Source organism: Ursus americanus, chromosome 17, assembly GCF_024610735.1.
Source record: "Ursus americanus isolate L20-20 chromosome 17, mUrsAme1.1.p, whole genome shotgun sequence".
In the NCBI taxonomy this organism is placed as follows: Eukaryota; Metazoa; Chordata; class Mammalia; order Carnivora; family Ursidae; genus Ursus; species Ursus americanus.
Window position 1 is genome coordinate 46,773,504 of NC_142143.1, and position 23,924 is coordinate 46,797,427.

Here is a 23,924-nt window from a genome sequence, read left to right on the forward strand (position 1 = left end):
GATTCACCACATTATCCACTGTAAACACAATCTCTCATCTTCTAGGAAACAAAACCTCTTGGATGATTGGACTAATTATCAAGAGATGCTAACGAGGGGTCATAAGTTGATCATAATGCTAACAAATCATTCCAAAATTATATATAATAATGAAAGGACAACAGTGTGTCTTGCAAGCCAAGTAAACCTTTAAGAACGTATCATTTCAGAAAAACATGACAGATTGCCAGGAACCAAAACTGTTTGAAAGATGTGAAAGAAAAAAAAAAAAAAAGATGTGGTCTTGAAAAGGCCCACTGACATGATAAGTGCCCTTTGATGCTTGAAAGAGGAGGGGGGCACACAGGGGTGGCAGAAATAGTCACTGGATTAAGTCTGAATCACTCTGGAAATTTCACCCAGGGCCCAGGTCCTGATTAAGGATTAATTGATCATAACCTGCAAACTGCAGCGTTTGCTGGTCTGAGACAATATTTCTTTCCCCATTGGTTAAAGGTTACTTTAACACTAGAAGGTATAAATTAATTGGGAAATATAAATAAGTGAGTCAAGAATCTTTAATATGCTAAGTGAGGGTAAGACAGTAACTGCTTTAATCATTGTAATAATTTGTGTTCCATTTTTCCTATTAATCTACTTGTTTGCTCCTAAAGTACAATATTATTTATTTATATATGTAGATACTGTAAGTATATTGCTTATCTGCCTCCCTTTTTCTCACCCTTTTCCCTTCTTGTCAAATATAAGGGCTATATTGATGGATGATTGACATACAAAAAATTGTAGGTAATTTAATGTATACAACTTGATGTATTTGGAGGTAAGTATATACCTGTGAAACCATTGCCACAATCAGCGCCATAAACTCCTACATCATCTCCAAAAGTTTCCTCCTGCCTCCTTTGTTTGGGGTTTTTGGGTTGGTTTTGACCACTGATGCATCCAAGACCCAACACAATACTTGTCACATAGTAGATGCTCACAAAATATTTATTGAATGAATAATTGTCTCGTAAAGGTTTTTGTAAGTTGTGTTTTTAAGGTTTTTGAATAATTTAAGAAAAGTCAACTCACTAGACTTGTAACTATATTGAAATTTTAATATTGCTGTTTGAGCCTAACACAGATTGAAGGACATTTCCAAAGAGAGGGAGGGGACAAGTAGAAAATGGTTCTGTGTGTGTGTGTGTGTATGTGTGTGTACGTGTCACATGCTGGCTAATCTGGTAGGAAGAATTGTGTGCCAGCATAGACTTCCTGAGGGGGCAAACCCTCTATTAAATAGAGATCTATAAAATTCCACCTCCTAGAGTTTTTATCCAGAAGGATTTCAGGAGCGAGACAGAGCTCTTCATCCCTGGAGGGTGGGTCCAGCTATTATTTTCTCCATATTTGGCTGAGGAAACTGAAGCTTATAGACAAGTTAGGTGTGACAGAGAGAATATTTTTGGAATCTCTCCAGATGCATCTTTCTTGGTGGATGAACTAGCTTCTCTCTCTGCAACCTGTCCACTGCTATGATTTTTAGAAAAAGAGACAAACTACCACCTCAGAAAGGATATAAAAAGAGAGAGTATGCATAGAGAATATAAAAAGAATTTCCTTACAAGTAATGGGATATTTTCCCTTCCATTCTGTGGACTGCTGAGGAAGAAAGGAAGGAAAATCAGGGATGCAGTTTTTTCGGTATATGTATCCTACTTAGAAAGTTCAAAGAAGAGTCCAATTTTTCCCCTACCACTGCTTGAAACTCTGGAGGAAAGAGCCTTTCAGATATCCATCAGATGTGATAGAATAATTGTGGCCTTGGCAAGTGGCTAGATGGATAAGACAGAACTTTGACTTCTAGGGGTTCTGGAAGGTCTCTTAGGCTTCAGTGAGTGGATGGATGAGTGGTTGTGTTGGTGCTTAGGAGACCAGAGAATTTGCAGAGGCCTGAGGATGCACAAATTGCTGCAGTGTGAGAAGACACATCAGAGGCAAATGGTCAGGACTAGAGTATGTGCCAGCAAAATGCTCCAAAGGCCAGTGTGGACCCAGTGACACATCAGCTGGGAAGGGACCAAACCATTCACTGGATCAAGAGGGCTTTGTCATGCCTTGATCTTGCTGCCATGTGATCATATCAACCCCATCCTCCCCATCTTTGGAAAGAGCAAAGGAAGAGAAAGGAAGTTGGAAAGATTCGACATTTATCCAAAAGAAAATGCATCATAGAAGAGTCCATTTAAAAGAGAAGAGACAATATAATACCTAATATTGGCAAATTTTTAAAAGAGTGTTTTTCATCCCTTGGTACCCAGTGAGGTGGATGTTTATGAGGAAGAGTAAATCTATGATAGAAAATAAAGAAGCAGCATATTGTTCATATATCTGGGTAGTACTTGGAGTTCCCACCCCTGCTAGCTGAGGAACATATTGAAGCCTGCCCAGGTGTGAGGGTGTAACTTCAATCTCAATCTGGATCCTTAGGGTAAGATTCTACCCAGTATACCCTAACATCCTATTCTCAGATGTCAGCAAAATCTGGCTGCCCTACAAACAGTTGCTACATATAAACTAACTTAGCCTTGGATATTCCCCCAAACAATAGAATTCTGTGAGCATTGAAGCAAAGGAGGCATTAGAGTTTGAGAAAGGAAGAAATCCATCTGACCTGAGTTCAGGAAGGGAAGAATGTGATGTGGGATCCCTGAGGATCCCATGGGCACACAAATGAGTGACTGGGGATGGGAAAGTGAACTCTGTTAAGCTCATGGTATGGTCTCTTTCTCTCTGTCATTTCCAGTGTGGACTCACAGAGGTTCGTCAGATGCTCAAAGAAAAAGAATAGGATCGGTAATAGGATGGGTAGTAAGGAGGGCACGTATTGCATGGTGCACTGGGTGTTATATGCACCTAATGAATCATCGAACTTTACATCGGAAACCAGGGATGTACTGTATGGTGACTAACATAATATAATAAAAAAACATTACAAAAAAGAAAAAGAATAGGATCAATTTCCATGGAATTCACACTGAGCAGGTCCTCAATGGGCCAAAATGTGATGAAGGCAGGTTTGCTTTTGAAACCCACTTAACTTCATTAAAGAAGAATTTGGTTCTCAAAGGTATCGCAGCAGTAAGAACAGTCAGAATTGGTAGATTCAAAAGATGATTTTTATCTATCAGTTAGAGCTAGGGCTCAGCAACACTCACATCTAACGAGGAACACCAAATCTTATAATAAAAGACTGATCAAAAATCTGAAGGCGATAAAGTAGGAATGAGAATAACGAGCTATATTAGCAAAAAGTAGACTTTAGTAAATTTTAGGCAATGCAGAACATTTATATAATTATTTCTGGGACTATTCTGAAAAAGTAAAAAAGAAACATTGCAATTATCTCAGACGTGTTAGAATAATACAAAACATTCCAAATAATGCACAACCATCTCTCCTGACCCTTAGCCTTTATATCACAAATACACAGGTTTTGGCTAAATTGTCAAGAAAATTAGCTCTCTAGTTTGCTTTTACCTGTTTAGAGAGATTTGGAAGCATCATGGGAGAAAAATGTGGTGCACTGGTATTTCCAGCCCTACAAATGTGGATTAGTCATGACCATCCTCAAACCAACACGGGCTGTTTGGGATATAGAAATATACTACTGATTCCAACTGACATGCACAGTTTTCCTCAAAATTGCTCATTTTGCAGATGAGGAAGGAAATGGAGGAAATGACCTCAGTATAATGACTGAGTGAGGTGCCATTTCATGCAGAGACCAGTTGGATTCAAGTCCAAGCCTAAGATCACCTGCCCATTCACACTGTTTCAGCACAACTATTGGCAGAACTGAAAAAAATTTAAACTATTAAAATCAATAATTCATCACCCTTTCCTCATATGTGCCAATCAAAAAAAAAAAAAAAGGAGGTTGGGGCTTAGGTGGGAAAGGAAATAGAAATAAGGAAGGGGGACATGGGGGAATGATGGTAGGAGGAACAGGGAAGTTTAAATTGTTTTTACTCCAAGTAATTTCTAACTTCAAAATACCATGTATTTGTAAGGAGATCTCATCAACTCAGCATCAATAGAATGAGCACTCATTTTACTTCAGTTTTCTAGCGTGGGGCTGGCCTGGTGCTCGTGCATATGCATTCTCTCTACATTCCCTCTGTGACCCACGCTGTGCACCTGCTGGTCACAGTGAGGGGGTGGATCTGATTTACAGAGACGTTCACTGATCCATACACAAATTGAACTCAAAGACCTTGGCCTCATTGATTCTGGACTAGCTCATCCCTCATTTCCTAGATTCGATTGCATTAGCCAGCCAATATTTTTCTTAAACATCACCAGGAGAGGAAACATCACAATTCATTACTGCCAACCTTTTCCAATGTTGAATGAAGTGTTTAACCTAAATCAATAATGTAATTAATAAATGAATGTAGGTGAGCACTTTTGAGAACAAGGTTGAGGATTACATTCTTAGAAAAAAGTAAGTTTTTCCCTCGTAACCTCTTCCTGTCCTCATCTGCACATACCTTATTTGTCTTCTGAATGAGTTTATTTCTGGAAGTGGCAAACTACAGATTTTAAACTAGAAAATCAGAGAATCTCAGAAACTTTGTTTGCCCTATTTCTTAATGTCATACGCCCTCTGGTGGTAAAATCAGGGGACTTGCTGTGGTTTCATTTGAGTTCTCCAAAGCGAAACATTTCATTAAAATGAAATTTAAAAAGCATTCATCCTAATTAGCTGCTTGTTGTAAATAAATATATTTTAAGAAACTAAAGCACTCTTCAACATAACCTGAGACTAAGAATGTGAAGTAAGTACAGAGTAGTGAAGGGTCCTAGACAGTTGGCAAAATTGCCCTCACCTTTCTGGAGCAGCAAGGATTCCAGGCCTTTATCCTGTTCTCCATTTCTCCACCTTCCTTTCTGAAATAGAGAAGAAAACTTCATAATTGCACATGAGTACTTGTTACATATAGGCCAGCTCTTCTTTACTGCTAAATTACAGCTGATAGCTTGGGCAGAAAAGGAACTCCCTGACATCTGTTGCCTGGAACAATATATACAGAAAATTAGACTGTAAGACAATCAATGACCATTGGGGTACAATCACTAGGAGTTTATTCATAGAAAAATTATATCATTACTTGGATCATATCCTCTGAAAATATGAGCAGTAGTTGGAAAATAAAAATAATGAGTCAGAGAGAGGGAACATACTGATCTGGGGGAGAATTTATATAAAAAAAAAAATCTTTCCAGGGGCACCTGGGTGGCTCATTCAGTTAAGCATCTGCCTTGAGCTCTGGTCATGAAACCAGGGTCTTGGAATCGAGCCCGCTTCAGGCTCTCTGCTCAGCGGGGAGCCTGCTTCTCCCTCTCCCTCTCTCCCAGCTTCTGTTCTCTCTCAAATAAATAAAATCTTTAAAAAAAAATATCTTTCCATGTAAATTTTTTAGCTTTTCATAAAGCAAATGTTTTTAACATTTTTATTTTGAGAAGAAAATATCCTTTTATTTTGAGAGGGTGTCAGGTTGTACCTTTAAAAACAAAATTTTATATAACCATAGATGACAGGATTTTAAAATGCTTTTTTTTCTTTTTACTATTTAAAAAAATTTTTTTTTAAAAGATTTTATTTATTTATTCGACAGTGATAGAGACAGCCAGCGAGAGAGGGAACACAAGCGGGGGGAGTGGGAGAGAAAGAAGCAGGCTCATAGCGGAAGAGCCTGATGTGGGGCTCGATCCCATAACGCCGGGATCACGCCCTGAGCCGAAGGCAGACGCCCAACCACTGTGCCACCCAGGCGCCCCCTATTTTTTTAAATTTTTATTTGAATTTCAGATTAATAAGAATTTGCAACAGTGGTACAAAATATAGTATAAAATTTCCATATGCCTTTTATTCAACTTCCCTAAATATTAACATTTTACTTATTGGAAATTAACATTGATACTATACTATTAACTAATCTACAGACATTATTCAACTTTTGCCAGTTATCCCAAAATTGCCCATTTTATGGTCCAGGATCTAGATTATGATTAAATCAATAAATTCATATTATACATATAAATACCACAGAATTGACATTGAAATTTTCTCAGTTCGTTGTATTTGGAGTCTATGATTTGATGTAGCTTATTTCTGATGATGTTAATTTTGATCACTTGGTTAAGGTAGTGTCTAATGGATTTCTCTACTGTAAAGTAACTATTTTTCCCTTTGTACTTAATTAGTATCTTATAAAGAGATACTTTAAAACTGTTCAAATACTCTATACCTTATCCTGTATTAACCCACTAATTTCCAAATGAATTTTTTATTTCCATCATTTTTTGACATTTGTTAATTAAAATTCTGTAAAGAAGAAAGGTTTTCCTTTTTTCTCACTTATGTATATGAAAATATGTATCTGTATATGTGTAGACATACATATATATGTATAGAGACATAAATATTTATTTTATTCTGTATGTCCTAATCCATTACTGTAGTTTACTTTGTTCTTCAAATTGGCACAGATTTGACCATTGGGAGCCTTTTCAAGTTGATTTCTATGTCCTTTCTACATTGCCCATTTTTTAAAAAAAGATTTTATTTATTTATTTGACAGAGACAGCGAGAGACGGAACACAACAAGGGGAGTGTGAGAGGGAGAGGCAGGCTTCTCGCCGAACAGGGAACCCGATGCGGGGCTCGATCAGATCATGACCTGAGCCGAAGGCAGACGCTTAACGGCTGAGCCACCCAGGCGCCCCTACATTGCCCATTATTTTTTTTGAGTACTTCTTTTTCCTGCACCACAAGATGTTCCAGGCTAATTTTATGATTTTCCTGCTCCAACCTTGGCATCATTTTTCCAAGGATAACCCTAAAAATTATAATAGTTACTTACGGTTATACTTTTTCTTATTTGTAGCTCCTTTCTCTGACAGTAAGAAATCTGCTTCTCATTATTCAAAGTTTATCTACTTGTTTGCACAGTCCTAAAAGATACATGAACTATTTTCAGAATTACTAACTCATGCCCCTTTAGGGAGATGGAGGAAATTACTAACTAGTATACAATGGTTGTGTACATTCGCTTTTGTCTTTAGTCTTAAGAGCACATAGTCAAAATACTGTTTTCAAACTTATTTAGGTTTACTCTTTTCTTCCCCACCCCCTTCAGGGTAGTGTAGTTTGTAGTAGAGTTAGGCTCATTTGTTATTATTTGTATGAATTTTGGGTCCTCCTCTCATCCTGCTTGATTTTGAATCACTTATTTGTGTTTTTGGTCTATGAAATATTATCATGGTTTCTAAGAGTCAGAACTGTACAAAGAATTATACTCAGGGAACTGTTTCTTCCCCTGTCCCCATCATCCCTTCCACCTCATGCCCCTCCCTTTTATTTCTGTAAGTAAGTAATCTTTAGTTTCAGGTTATCTTTTTTGGGGGGTGGGGAGAAATGAGTAAATAGATGTACATTTTATTTCTCTTTCTTTTATAAAAGATGGCACATAATAGGTACTCCTTTTCACTTGTCTTATTTCTACTTAATGTATCCTGGAAAACAGTCCATATCCTGGAAAACAGTTCATAGAAATCCTCTTGTAGTTTTTCCTTCTTACAGCTATGTAGATATATGTAACTTATTTCACCATTCTCTTATATTTAGACATTTGCATTGTTTCCAATATTTTTTAAAAAGATTTTATTTATTTGAGAGAGAGTACACAATCAGGGTGGAGGGGGAGAAGCAGGCTCCTCACCAAGCAGGGAGCCTGATGCAGGGCTTGATACCAGATTCCCAGGATCCTGACCCGCCTGAGCCAAAGGCTGACAGACACCCAACTGACTGAGCCACCCAGGTGCCCCTGTTTCCAATATTTTGCAACAATGAACAATGCTGTGATTAATAACCCATGAAAACATATTTATGTATTATTAGAGGGGTATCTTCTGGATAAATTCTTAACAGTGGACTTGCTATGGGTAAAAAAGTAAGACCCATCTATATGCTGCCTACAAGAGAATTGTTTCAGACCTAAAGACACAGGCAGATTGAAAGGGATGAAAAAGCATTTATTATGCAAATGAAAGTGAAAAGAAAGCCAGGGTAGCAATATGTATGTTGGACAAAATAGACTCTAAAATAAACAAAACAGAGGATCATAGAGGAAGAGAGGAAAAAAATAAAACAAGATGAAACCAGAGAGGGAGACAAACCATAAGATACTTAATCATAGGAAACGAACTGAGGGTTGCTCAGGGTTGAGGGTGGTGGAGGGTTGGTGTAACTGGGTAATGGACATTAAGGAGGGCATGTGATATAATGAGCACTGGGTATTATATAAGACTGATGGACCACAGACCTGTACCTCTGAGACCAATAATACATTATATATTAATTTAAAAAGTAAATTCCAAAACAAAGACTGTAACAAGAGACAAAGAAGGGCACTATATAATCATAAAGGGTACAATCCAACAAAAAGGTATAAGAATTATAAATATGTATGCACCCATCATGGGAGCACCCAAATACATAAAGCAGCTAATAACAAGCATAAAGTATTTGATACTAATAACAATAATAGTAGGGTACTTTAACACCCCATTTACGTCAATGGAGAGAACATCCTAACAAAATCAACAAAGAAACAGTGGCTTTCGATGGCACATTGGGCCAGATGGCTCTAACAGATGTATTCAGAGCATTCCATCCTAAAACAGCAGAATATACATTCTCTTCAAGTGCACATGGAACATCCTCCAGAATAGATAACATATTAGGCCACAACACAACTCTCAACACATTAAAAAAGACTGATGTCATACCATGCATCTTTTTCAACCACAATAGTATGAAACTAGAAATCAACCACAAAAAAAATCTGGAAAGAACACAAATACGTGGACGTTAAATAACATGGTACCAAACAATGAAAGGGTCAACCAAGAAATCAGAGAGGAAATAAAAATATGTGAAGACAAAAGAAAATGAAAACACAATGACCTAAAATCTTAGGGATGCAGCAAAAGCTGTTCTAAGAGGGAAGTTTATAGCAATATAGGCCTACCTCAGGAGTAAAAACAAAAATCTCAAATAACCAACCCTTACACTTATAGGAGCTAGGAAAAGAAGAACAAACAAAACCCAAAATGAGCGAAAGAAAGGAAATAATAACAGAACAGAAATACAAAACTAAAAATAATTAATTAATTAATAGAACAGATAAATGAAACCAGGTTCTTTGAGAAGATCAACAAAATTGATAAACATTAAGCCAGATTCATGAGAGAGAGAACTCAAAATCAGAAATGAAAGAGAAGAAATAATAATTGACACCACAGAAATACAAAGGATTATAAGAGAATACTATAAAAAATTATGTTCCAACAAATTGGATAACCTAGAAGAAATGGATAAATTCTTAGAAACATATAACCTCCCCAAACTGAATCAGGAAGAAATAGAAAATTTGAACAGACTAATTACCAGCAATGAAATTAAATTAGTAATAAAAAAAAACTCCAAACAAATAAAAATCCAGTTCCAAATGGCTTCACAGGTAAATTCTGCCATACAAGGAGTTAATGCCTATTCTCAAACTATGCCTATTCTCAAACTATTCCAAAAAAATAGAAGAGGAAGGAAAGCTTCCACATTCATTCCATAAGGACAACATTACCCTGATACCAAAACCAGATAAAGACATTGCCAAAAAAGAGAACTATGGGCCAATATCCCTGATTTACATAGATGCAGATATCCTCAACAAAATAGTAGCAAACCAAATCCAACAAATCATTTAAAAAAATCACTCACCATGATCAAGTGGGATTTATTCCTAGGATGCAAGAGTGGTTCAATATTTGCAAATCAATCAACATGATAAATCGCATCAACGAGAGAAAGGATGAAACACTTATGATCATCTCAATAGATGCAGAAAAAGCATTTGACAAAGTGCAAGATCCATCCATGATAAAAACCCTCAACACAATAGTTTTAGAGGGAACATACTTCAATATAACAAAGACCATATATGAAAAATCCACGGTGAACATCATAATGGTGAAAAACTAAGAGTTTTCCCCCTAAGGTGTAGAACGAGACAAGGATATCCACTCACCACCTTTATTCAACATAGTGCTGGAAGTCCTAGACACAGCGATCAGACACAAAAAGAAATAAAAGGCATCCAAATTGGTGAGGAAAAAGTAAAACTTTGACTATTCACAGATGACATGATACTATATATAGAAAACTCTGAAGACTCCAGCAAAAAACTTCTAGAACTGATAAATGAATTCAGTAAAGTCACAGAATATAAAATCAATATACAGAAATCTGCTGCATTTCTATACACAAATAATGAAGCAGCAAAAAGAGAAATTAAAACAAGCACATTTACAATTGCACCAAAAATAATAAAATACCTAGGAATAAACTTAACCAAAGAGGTAAAAGATCTGTACTCTGAAAACTGTAAAACATTGATGAAAGAAATTGAAGATGACACAAAGAAGTGGAGAGAAGATGACACAAAGAAGTTCTTTGCTCATGGATTAGAAGAACAAATACTATTAAAGTGTCCATAATACCTAAAGCAATCTACAGATTTAATGCAATCCTTATCAAAATGCCTACAGTATTTTTCACAGAACTGGAACAAATAATCCTAAAATTTGTATGGAGCCACAAAAGACTCCAAATAGCCACAGCAGTTTTGAAAAAGAAAAACAAAACTGGAGGTATCACAATCACAGATTTCAAGATATGCTACAAAGCTATAGTAATCAAAACAGTAAGGTACTGGCACAAAAACAGGACACATAGATCAATGGAGCAGAATGGAAAGCCCAGAAATAAATCCATGATTATATGGCCAATTAATCTTCAACAAAGGAGGCAAGAAAATGCAATGGGAAGAAGACAGCCTGTCTCTTCAACAAATGGTATTGGGAAAATTGGACAGCCACATGCAAAGAATGAAACTGGACCACTTTCTTACACCATATGAAAAAATAAACTCAAAATGAACTAAGGACCTGTATGTGAGACCTGAAACTATAAAAATCCTGGAAGAGATGGCAGGCAGTAATTTCTCTGACTTCAGCTATAGGAATGTTTTTCTGGATATGTCTCCTGAGGCAAGGGAAGCAAAAACAAGAATAAACTATTGGGAATACCACAAAAAGCTTCTGCACAGCAAAGGAGACTATCAACAAAACTAAAAGACAGCCTACTAAATGGGAGAAGTTATTTGCAAATGACACACCCAATAAAGGCTTAGTATTCAAAATATATAAAGAACTTATAAAAGTCAGCATTGAAAAAAACAAACCAATGAAAAAAATGAGCAGAAGACATGAACAGGCATTTCTCCAAAGAAGACAATACAGATGACACATGAAAAGATGCTCAACAGCACTAATCATCAGGGAAATAGAAATCAAAACCACAATAAGGTATCACCTCACACCTGTCAGAATAGCTAAAGTAAAAAAACATAAACAAATGTTGGCAAAAATGTGGAGAGAAAGGAACCCTTGTGCACTGTTGGTGGGAATGCAAACTGGTGCAGCCACTGTGGAAAACAGTATGGAGTTTCCTCAAAAAATTAAGACTAGAACTACCCTATGATCCAGTAATTCCACTACTATTTACCCAAAGAATACAAAGCACTAATCAAAAATGTATATGCAGCTCTATGTTTATTATAGCATTATAATATGCTTTGTTTATTATATGTTTATTATAGCCAAATTATGGAAGCAGCCCAAGTGTCTACCAACAGATGAATGGATAAAGAAGGTGTGGTATATATAGAGAGAATATTACTTAGCCATAAAAAAGAACAAAATCTTCTATTTGCAACAACACGTATGGATCTAGAGAGTATAAAGTGAAATAAATCAGAGAAAGACAAATACCACATAATTTCATTCATATGTGGAATTTAAGAAACAAAGAATAAAAGAGACAAACCAAAAACAGACTCTTAACTATAGAGAAGAGACTGATGGCTACCAGAGGATAGGAGGGTGGGGGGGAGGGTAGGGGAAATAGGTGGTAAGGATTAAGGGTACATTTACCATGATGAGCACTAAATAATGTATAGAATTGTTGAATCACTATTTTGTGCACTTCAACTAACATAACATTGTATGTTAACTATACCGGAATTAAATAAAAAAGTGGGCTTTCTGAGTCAGAGGGTAAGTGTAGATGTAGCTTCTTAGGTATTGCCAAATTTCCCTCCCAAAAACTTGTGCTAGTTTGTATTCCTACCAGTAATGTATGGGAGTGCCTGTTTTTCTACAGAATGTGTTGTCATATTTTTAAATTGTTGCCAGTCTGATAATTATATACCAGTATAGTTAAATTTGTATTTCTGTAATTGTGAGTGAGGTTAAATACCTTTTCCTATATTCAGAGGTCATTTTTATAAGTTGTTTGTGAATTGCCTTTTCTTGCCTTTTTTCCATTTTAATGAGTTTTTAAAAATTCTTTTCCCCTCAGTTTTTAAGTTCTTTATATATTAGCAATATTAGTATTCTATCTATAGTTAGAGCTGTGTTGTAAACACTTTTTCAAAGTTTGTTGTCTTTGACTTTTATTTATGATTTTTTCATCATAAATATAAATTTTTATTTTTATATAGCCAATTTTCAATTTTTAAAAAATTGCCTCTGGGTTTGAGTCCTAGTTAGGAATCTCTTCTTACACCAAGTTGGAGGAGGAATTTACCTATTCATCTGTGTTTTCTTCTAGTATATTACTTTTTTTTTTTTACATTTAGATCCCTGTTACATTTGGAGTTTATGCTCATGTATGGTGTGTGAAGCGTGGATCTAATTTTGTTTTATTCCAAATGGTTATCCTGCTGTCTCAGAACAATCTATTAAAGTTACAGTATTTTTCCTAGTAATTGTGATGCCACATTTACCATATATTCAAGTTCCATAGGTACTTGGGTCCATGTCTGGGTTTTCTTATCTATTCTCTTTGTTGGTCTATTCATGTACCAGTACCACACCATTTTAATTATGAAGACTGTATAGCATATTTTATGTTGATTAGAACCATTCCTTCTTTCCCACTTTTCAGTGGGAATACACTTTTCAGTGTATTCTTGGATTTTCTTCCATGTTTGTCTTTCCACATGATTTTTAATAACCACTTGTCTACCTCCATAAGAAAGCTTATTTGTGTCTTTCTTGGGATTGTGTTAAATTTTACATTAATTTAGAAAGAATGGACAATTTATGATATTAAGTCATGCCATCCAAAAACTGGGAGTATTGGGTAGCTGAGTAGGTTAAAGCCTCTGACTTTTGATTTTGGCTCAGGTCATAATCTCAGGGTCATGAGATTGGGTCCCGTGTTGGGCTCAGAGCTGAGCATGGAGCCTGCTTAAGATTCTTTTCCTTTTCCTCTGCCTCTCCTCTCCTAGCTTGCACACTCTCTCTCTTAGAAAACAAAAACAAAAACGGAATGTCTCTCCATTTGTCCAGCTTTCCTTCTATAACTTTCAGGGGTGTTTTCCTCACATCGTTTTTATACCTTTCGTTTTACATTTATTCCAGAGTATTTAGTCCTCTTTGTTGTTAATGTAAATGAAGTTTTTCTATGATGATGTCTTCTCATTAGTTATTATATGTATATATGAAAAATAATTTCTGTATGCATTCCTTTTTCCTGCTACCTTTAACTTGTTTTGTCATGGGAGTTCATGCTTTTTCTTGACTTCAGCCAGAAATACATTTTTATTGTGATAAGCCTTTGAGATTTGGTTCATTTGTTACAGTAGTTAGCCAGTTTTGACTAATACAAGGCAGACATGATTTTAGTCCTTTGTCATTATAAAGAATCTGAGACCAGAGATATTGATAAATTTGCCCAAGTTCACAGAGAGAGCAGTAGGCAAAACTGGCCTTTTAATCAAGAACCTGTGCTATTAACCACTGCGTAATACTCTGTCCTCAAAGTATAGGCTCCCCACGTGTCTTGTTAGTTTCTGTTTGAAAAAGAGAAAAAGCAAGTTGATACATCATCCTCCTTTTCTTCATCTGCTGTGGCAGCCATATTATTAATACAGGGAACTGAGTGGGAGTATGAGGAGGACAGATATGGATGGATAATAGCACTGGACTGGATCAGCAAGAAACACAGATTTAAGAGAAAGGGAGTTTCATTGCACTTCACAGACTTCACATAGATAGAAAACTATGTAAGATTTTTGGCTACAGAATTCATAAAAGCTCAGTTCTGGTCCACTTTCCAGTTCGCTTCTAGTGTGCAACCAGTGTGATCTTACAAAAATGAAAATACTTAAATATCATTCCTTCCTCAAATCTTTCAATGGATTCACTTGGTCTCAGAATAAAGGCAGAACTTCACATGGCCTGTACTTCAGTCTCCAGGCTCAGCTCCATGCTTTACCACAGTGCTGCTCTAGCCCTAGTAAAGTACCTGCAGTACTTCATCCTTCTACATCCCATCCAGACAGCCTCTTCCCCAGGAGGCTTTCCTGATCCCTGCATCATATACCCCTTGCATGCCTTCTGTAGGGACTTTGTTCTAACCTTTATCACATTGTATTTTATCACTTAATTGTCTGTCATAAACTCTTGAGGGTATGGACTATTTTAATTTTAGATTCTAAATTCCAGTACCATATTTTATGTAGTAGGTACTTAATATGTTTGTTGACTGACTGAATAAATATTATTTTCTTACCTTTTTTTAAATTTCATGGCACACTCTTATCTCTTCTTTAGATAGTTTCTTCTTGAGTGGGAAGTGATTTTCCTGTATCCTCAGGATTGTCATCATTATGAGCTGTGGACTGTCATAAACTTTTCAGACTTTCAAGAGAAACCTCAAATCTATGATCTAAGTTTTTTTTAAAGAAAATAATCAACTGATATATTTTTTCCACTTTCTTTTCTGTCTGGGAATGATTTGTAGCTGTCATTGGGATGAATAATCCATGGCCTTTTATAAAACTCAAACCTGAAAATGTTCTTTGAAATCTGATCGTGCCATTTCTAAAAGGCACCAAAAGTCTGGTCCAACTCTGGCCATTGATATTTTACAAGTATCAGATGTATTCTCTGAACTATTTTTCTTTACCTATAGCAGTGATAAGAGCTAGTTTTTGTTGAGCTCCATCTATGTATTAGACACTGTTCTCAACATATGACATATAGATTACTTTATGCAGCAGATTTAATTTTTCACCATATTCTCATAGATGAAGAAGCCGAGGCACGCAGAGCTTAAGTAACTTGCCCAATAGTAATAATAGGAACTGAGATTAGGTTTTCAGGGGAGCCCAATCTAGAGTTTATATTCTGAAATTGCATTAGGCCACTTTCTTCATGTATACTTCACCCTGTTATGCTTCCTGGAATATGTAATGTTGTTTGTGTGCTACATGTATGTCTATTATTATCTCTCCAATAAGATCCTAAGATCTTTCTTTGGAGGGAGTAGTCTTGCTCTTTAGCCTCTACAATATGTTGTATTGTGTTAGACACATTGTGTGACTATTTCATAAACACATGCTCAGTTGCTTTTAAAAGTTTATTTAAATTCACCCCCAATCTTAGGAAATTGTATATAGGGATTTTAACAAGTTAGGATAAAATAGCATATTTTTAAAATCTCTAAATTTGTTGATCTAAGAAATGAGTTTATGATTATTATGATTATTATTATTATAAATGCAACAGGAACTGAAGGAGAGAAGATCCTCATGACATCATCCATTGATTGTCTCTCTTCTCTGCCAGGCTTCTACATGGATATAATGATGCTTTGATGAATATTAATGAAACGGAGTGACTTGTGACGTATTTTGTTTGTACCAATGCTGATTAATAAAGCGTTAATTTTACTCATTCTTTTCATAGCTTGCTCTCCTGAGGGTCACGATTGTTTTCTGAAGGAGTAGGAAGCTTGTTATTACTGTATGAAGGGCGAACTGAATTCTTCTTTACCTCAAGGACACCCTCAACTAAGCTTGTGTGCTCCAACTTTCCTGTAATGATGTGTGTCCTTCTCATCTGGAATGCCACCCAGTACTTGGGAGGTTAAAATATTCCCCCATGCCACAGTGGATGGGGTTTGGGGAGGGCATAGTGGTATCAACCATCAGGGAAATAATAACTTTTCACTCTTTCCTTCATGCAAATAGATCCCAGCAGTCTACCAAACCTACCTGAACATGTCTGAATTTACTGAATGTATGTTTACAGACTAGATCTAGTAAGTTACTCTCTTAAACCACTGTCCAACTCAAGAAAGCAAAAGGGAAAACAAGTGTATATATCTTATAATATATACAAAGCTCAAAGCTTCTATAAAAGATTGTCTTCCCAGAACTTTTGCCACGTTATCCTTTTTATTAATAACTTCTTGTTCTAATCATTTTAGGTTACAAAAATAATACATGTTTTTGGTAGAACTATTGAAAATCAGAAATGCATTTTTAAGTGCTTAGTAATTCGTAATCTCTTCATTCAAAGATACCCACTGTTAATATTTTGGGGTGTGTATGTGTGTATTTTCACTAACTCAGCCTTCTATCATGGACATTTTTTAGATCACTTAAGATTCTTCAATGACCTTTTAAAAAAGGTTTTATAGGGGCGCCTGGGTGGCACAGCGGTTAAGCGCCTGCCTTCGGCTCAGGGCGTGATCCCGGCGATCTGGGATCGAGCCCCACATCAGGCTCCTCCGCTATGAGCCTGCTTCTTCCTCTCCCACTCCCCCTGCTTGTGTTCCCTCTCTCGCTGGCTGTCTCTATCTCTGTTAAATAAATAAATAAAATCTTAAAAAAAAAAAGGTTTTATAATGTCTACTGATAACTGTATAATGTTCTATTTAATATCTGACATTGCTGTATATTTTGATGCTTTCACTGGGTTGAACACCAGCTTGTATGCTGTCTGAATAAGAGTGGAAAGTAAATCATGAGCTGCATAAACACAGAGGGAGATTTTCTAAAGGAAGGAAGCAACCTTCATCTTCCCAATAAAATCCTGGAATTGAAACATTAAGAAAAGTAAGTTCTTTTTTTTGGTGAAAGGCCCTAGAACTCAGATGCTTATCTAAGGTTTTTTTCAAAATGATTCAAGTCCAGTGGAGCTCTGTTCATGTCTGAAATCCCTCACCACTGTGCAAGGGTAGGATAGTGACATGAGCACATCTTTATCACACTTATAGCAACTTCATTTTCTTTTTTTTTTTTTAAGATTTATTTATTTATTTGACAGAGAAAGACAGCCAGCGAGAGAGGGAACACAAGCAGGGGGAGTGGGAAAGGAAGAAGCAGGCTCATAGCAGAGGAGCCTGATGTGGGGCTCGATCCCAGAACGCTGGGATCACGCCCTGAGCCGAAGGCAGACGCTTAACGACTGAGCCACCCAGGCGCCCCAGCAACTTCATTTTCTTAAGCCAAGCTGCAAATATCACAAATACAGCCTTACACGCAGTGCTTTGGTTGCCCCCAGTGCTTACCAACTGCTGGGAGGACTTAAGGGAATGAAAATTGGAGATAAAATCAAGAGACATTTTTACAACCTTAGAACTGGCACAGCCATATCACCTCTACTTATGCAAATAATTTACCTTTTCTATTCCTGTGTAAAGTAAACACCTGCTTTGAGATCTATTTACCCAGAAAACACTGGTGACTAATTTGTCAGCTAAAAGATCACAAACTAAAAGGAATTAGATTAGCCCTTAAAAAAAATTAGATTGAGACATGTAGTGAGAGAAATAAAAGAAAAACTTCACTTTTGTATTCTGCGCAGTGAAGCATACAAGGCTTTTATAGCATGGAAGAGCACATTAAAAAAAAAAAGGTGAGCACATTAAAATATATACTACCTTATACCTGTTAAACTGTAAAGGATTAAAATAATGAGTATGGGCAAGGATGTGGAGCAATGGAAACTGCCACACAGTGCTGGAAAATCACAGAGCAGTTATGTATGATCTTGTAAAGCTAAAAGTATATATGCCCTTCCGTAAAGCTTAAGGAAAGCCAGAGAAAAATTAGGGTGTTTTTTTGGTCTTGTCTTTTAACATAATGAGGTATAAATTAAAATGAAACTTCAAAGTCAGATGTCTTCATCCTTGCTAAGGCTCAGGAGAAAGATTTTGGAGCACTGGTATACAAGGACAGAGCAGCGGGAGCATCTTTCTCAGGCACAGGCACAGGTAGTGAGGGGGGCATTGAGAATTTAAAAACAAATATAACCAACTAAAAGTCTGCTTTATTATCACCCTGTGTCAACATTTCTAAACAGTATTCCTCCCTGAATAAAAGTCTGAGTTCTTTACAATTATCGTGGTTATTGTAAAATTACTTCATCCTTTCATTATCATTGTTTTCTACATGGAAGTTAATTCAGAGAACTTTCAGTGATGCAGTCAATCTCTAATACTCATAGACTCAGCTAATAATACCTCAGGGGATAATGGGATTGAAGGGAGGTTTTCTAGAACAGAGTATATTCCACCAAACTGGTAGATAAAGGGAAGAAGTCAGTAGAAAGGGGTGGGTTAAAGAGAAGGAGTAGTATATAATTAATGCACCAAAGTCTATAGGCTTTTGTAGTTGTGGCTCCCTTTGGTGACTCTGAACCTGACCCTGACTTTGCTTGACTAATGAGACAGTAACACATATGATGCAAACAGAGACTTGTAAAGTGATTGCACACAGAGGCTTGCTCTCTTTTGGCTCTTGGCGGGGATCCTGCAATCACTTACTAATATGTGAACAGACCCTGGATGTTTTTGATGATGAGTGACATGTGGCCTAGCCACTTTTGTCACCTCAGCTAACATCAGGCCAATTTCCAGACATGTGAGTAGGGCTATTCTAGACCATCCGGTCCCAGGTAGGTCTCCAGCTGGTCATGTGAGTGAGTACAGATACACAAGCAAGCAGAAACATCCAGCTTACCTTTAGACTTGTGAGCAATGCTGTACGATTGTTGTTTTAAGCCACCAGGTTTTGAGGTGATTTGTTACACAGCAAATACAAAGTCCTTGAGTAGGTGAGTAAGGATGGGATAGAAGGCAGAGGCAGAAGGAGACTAATTAGTCTTGGATATGATATCATATATACATATTGATATTCAAGATCCTGCCCCCCCCCCAAACACACACACCTTTTCCCCCACTTCCCTCAGGGTGAGGGAAAAGAATCCAGTCTCTGAGCTGAAACTGCCCAAATTTAAATCCTGGCTTTGTTCTTTACTGGCTCAGTGATCTTTGGCATACGTCTTACTCATCTGTAAAATTGAGATGATGGCATTTACCTCAAAAAGTTGTTGAAAAGATGAAGTGATATTATATAGATAAGGATCTGGATCCTTAATAAATGTTTTAAATGTTAGCTAAGTAGGTACCTGGGTGAAGATACAGCATAAACTGGAGATAAAATGATAGGGGAAGTTGAGAGAGTATCAGGGAACATCAAAATTTTCAGGAATATAGGATGTAAGACACCTTCAGAAAATAAAAGAACAGTAAGAATCTGAGGATAAAGGAAATAAATCGTGGTGAAAATTTTTTAAGAAGGTGATTATGGAGGAATTTTTCAGTATGGTTGAATAACAGTGATAGTCTAATTAGAGTTAAAAAGAACACGTATATGGAAGCCACACTCAGCACAGTTCCAGTTTTCTAAAACAGTGCTCAGTTGCTCAGGAGTAGAATTAGAGAGAGCAAGTAATAGGATCATTGGATGGCAGATAGACAAAGAAATGGGATCGGGGGAGCTAATACTAGTTGACCATACAGCCTGAGTTGGCCTGGAAGCAAAAGAGATCATAAAGGAACTGATTGAGAGAATGGAATGGGGTCAGAGAGCAAAGAACAGGAGTCACATAGACCTATTTGAAAGTAGAAAGCTGCCGCTTTCTTAGTTGGTGGATAGTATCATTTTTACCCTTAGTGACTTGCTCCCTTGCCTAAAGCCAGTGGTCCTGTTAGCCTACGATTTTTGCATAGTTTTTGTTCCAAATGACATATTTTCTGAACTTCTTTAAGGAACACTAAACTATTTAAAAGAGAGCTCTGGTTTTAAAATCCAGCCAATCTTGAAGAATGTTGCTATGGCTGATGTCAGGGTCTTTACTGCCTGAGCTCTCTTCTAGGATTTTTATGGTTTCAGGTCTCACATTTAGGTCTTTAACCCATTTTGAGTTTTTGTTTGTGTATGGTGTAAGGAAGTGGTCCAGTTTCATTCTTTTGCATGTAGCTGACCCATTTTGGATGGAGCTAGTGAGTATAATGCTAAGAAATAAGTCTGTCTGAAAAAGACAAATACCATATGACTTCACCCACATGTGGAATTTAAGAAACAAAACAAATAAGCAAAGGGAAAAAAAGAGACAGAGAAACCAAGAAAGAGACTCTTAACTGCAGAGAACAAACTGATGGTGACCAGAGGGAAGGTGGGAGGGGGGATGGGTGAACTGGGCGATGGGAATTAAGGAGTGCACATGTTGTGATGAACACTGGGAGATGTATAGAACTGTCGAATCACTGTGTTGTACACCTGAACTACTATAAACTGTATGTTAACTGTATTGGAATTAAAATAAGATTTATGAAAATCCAGCCAATCTTGGTGGCTTTCTTCTGAGGATGCTGTGCCTATTAGATGATCTGTCTCATCTACTAAACCTTTTCTACAAGTGACCCTTATTAACCTTGCATGTTAGGCAGCTAGAAACAAGATTTTATCTATAGTACTCGGATGTGCATCTGGCCATATTTGAACATCCTCTGAATCTAGCCATATTCAAGCATCCGCTTATCTGCTGAGTGAGCCTGAAAACTCCTGCCTCTCCTCTCTGCCTTCTTAGGTTCGCCTTTTTCCAGATGCAGCTCATGTGCTCAGTCTACAGAGTCCGTCCCAGTTGTTCCAGCCCTATATAATGTCTTCCTTTTCAAAACCTTTGCAGCAACTCATCTGACACTTAGCATGTGCTATCTTTTATTCTAGGTTTTCTTAAACCCCAAGAATCAATACATTTTAAAGCCAGAAAAGGTTTCAGAGAATACCTAATCCAATTTTCTCATTTTGCTGATGAGAAACCTGGAGACATTGAGTAAGTGACAGAACCGAGTGACTAGAACCCTGCCTGCCTTTGTCGTTATTTGGTATTTTTGTACCGTGTTATATGTAAGTCTAAAGAGGAAGTCATGTTCCTCAGCACAAGGACTTCTTTGAATCGATAGCATTTACATGTTGGGATCCTCAATAGATACTCTCCCACAGTGACACGTTGCTTTACCAAACTACATGAGACAGCTGAAAGAGGAATAAATTCTTGTGTAGGACAGATTTTATAGTTAAAAAAAATTGTTTTTCAAACTCGTAGATGTATAAGGTTTTCAGAATAAAATGTATTTGAAAGTTTTTGTTATATAAGATGTTCAGGTGTTTCCATCTTTGTTATTACAAGCAAAAGGAAATTAACCAACCTTAGTTTTGTTCCTTTAATTTACTGCTAAGTGTGGTCTTCTTTAGGATGTATATGAACCATTTCTAACTGGTGTAGGTTACAGACACTTGTTTGAATCCCAGAAGAGGAAAATTCTCCCATCCAGCCTTTTTGCCAGTTAACTGGAAGAAGCTTACCTTTGTGGTTCTTGATTTTAATAAAAGAGCATCAAAGAATCAATTTAATAAACAAAAACATTTAAAGTGCAATTGAACTTAAATTGTTAAATGGATTGGACAAGAATGGAAAAAGCAAAAGAAAATATAAAAATATAAATTGGGAGCTAAACAAATATTGTTATTAGAAATTACTAATTTTTCCAGTTTTGAATTTTAATTACAAAAAATCAATTACCCAAGATTATTCATTACCTATAATACGTGACTTGTCATTCATTGCCTTGAACAACTTCTCTGAACCCATTTGAAAACTGAGTACAGAGCCTGCCATTTTCATTCCAAGTCCACCTGTGACCATGTTAAGAAGACATTACCCAGCATAGTTTAATCAAAGCTTACTGGGAACACTATCACAATATAATCAATGCTCTACATGCTCATTTCAAGATGGTGGCTTTGTTTTGAAATCTCAGGACAAGTTTGTGAGCATCCCAAAATAGAAAAATTCTTCCAGTAATTCTTCCCCTGAGTGTAGTTGGGGCATTCCAGCCATACAGTTCTCCTTCCTACTCTCCTGTTCACCTTCCTCCTTCCGCTTCTTCCCTCACAACAGAGAAGTGACAGCCACCACCCACTTGCAGTCAGTTCTCCTAATTCCACCCACAGGAGCCAAAACATAAAGAAAACACATGTATTTGTTTAAATATGTAACTTGCAGACAACATTTTCAGAGAAAAATATTCTCACCCTCTTGGTGCTAGTCCTCTGTGTATTTTTCTTCCAGGTTTGTTCTTCCCCAGATGACTGTAGTTTTTGCTGGCATTTCTCTGAAAGTATTTTCAAGACCTGGTTAAGAGTAAGAAAAGCTACCTGAATTTGCAGGCAGCTTCCTGTTGGGCTCACGTTTTGCAGAATGCAAGCTTGGTGTGCAGAAGGTGGGCAAAGTGTTTGAAAAAACAGGAAGCACCTGTGAATGTGTGACTTTATTCCTGGAAGCAGAAGGCTCCCTCTGAGATGGTTGTAGATGCTTCCTGCTGTTTCACCTATGAGCACTTTTGCAAAACCTTTAAATACTTTAAAGACCAAGAATGGGCTTCCAGATGGCAAGATTATTTGGAAAGTCTGGTACATCTGTGGGCATGGTGGAAATCCACAGCTTTTCTTTCTTTTTTTTTTTTTTTTTTCCTATGCAGGTTTCTCTTTTTGCTGGGGATATTGATATGCCTGGAAATTAGAGTAGGCTTTTAAAAATTATTGTTATTGTGATAAAAACATAGGCTAACATCTGCCCTCTTAACAAATTTTAAGTGAGTGTATAGTGTTGTTAACTATAGACAGAATGGTGAAGAGCAGATCTCTAGAACTGTTTCATTTTTCATGACTGAAACTTTATGCCCGTTTAATAGCAACTCCCAGTTTCCCCTCCCCAGCCCCTGGCAATCACCATTCTACTTTCTGCTTCAATGAGTTTGACTATTTTAGATAACTCATATAAATAGAATCATGCGATATTTGTCCTTCTGTGACTGGCTTATTTCACTTAGCCTAATGTCTTCAATATTCATCCATATAGTAGCATATGACAGGATTTCTTTCTTTTTTTAATGGCTAATATTCCATCATGCATATATATTGCATTTTCTTTATCCATTTATCTGTCAGTGAATAAATAAATGTTCATTGGGTTGTTCCCACCTCTTGGCTATTGTGAATACTGCTGCAATAAATATGGGAGTGCACAGATTCCTTCAAGATAGTGATTGCAATTCTTTTGGATATGTACTCAGAAGTGGGAGGACTAGATCATATGGTAGTTCTATTTTTAATTTTGTGAGGAATCTCCATGTTGTTTTCCATAGCAGCTGCACCATTTTGCATTCCCACCAATAGTTACATGAGGGTTCCAATTTCTCCATATCCTCACTAACACTTGTTTTCTGTTTGGTTTTTTTTGTTTTTTTGATAATGGCTATCTTTGTCATTTTAGGCTGCTATATAGCAAAAATACCACGAACTGCGTGGCTTAAACAATAAACATTTATTTCTCACAGTTCTGAAGGCTTAGAAGTCCAAGATCAAGGCAGTGGCAGATTTGTTCTCTGGTGAGAGCCCCCTTCCTGATTCACAGGAGGTTGTCCGGTCAGCATGCCCCCATATGGTAGAGAGAGAGATCTCTGGGCTCTTCATCCCCTTACAAAGGCACCAATGCTATCATGGGAGCTCCACTTCCATACCCTCCTCCGTACCTAATTACTTCCCAAA

General features: G+C 36.9%; 1 protein-coding gene across 1 annotated transcript in view; it reads right to left on the reverse strand.

Moving 5' to 3' along the window:
- LOC148108677 (uncharacterized) overlaps positions 1-22,793 on the reverse strand; it is a 45,283-nt gene extending 22,490 nt beyond the window's left edge. The window contains exons 1-2 of the mRNA XM_087868565.1: positions 22,410-22,793; positions 4,875-4,935 (exon numbers count right to left, since the gene is read on the reverse strand). Of these exons, the coding sequence (XP_087724691.1) occupies positions 4,875-4,935; positions 22,410-22,793 (445 nt within the window). The remainder of the gene's footprint in view (positions 1-4,874; positions 4,936-22,409) is intronic.
- Between the last annotated feature and the right edge of the window lie 1,131 nt (positions 22,794-23,924).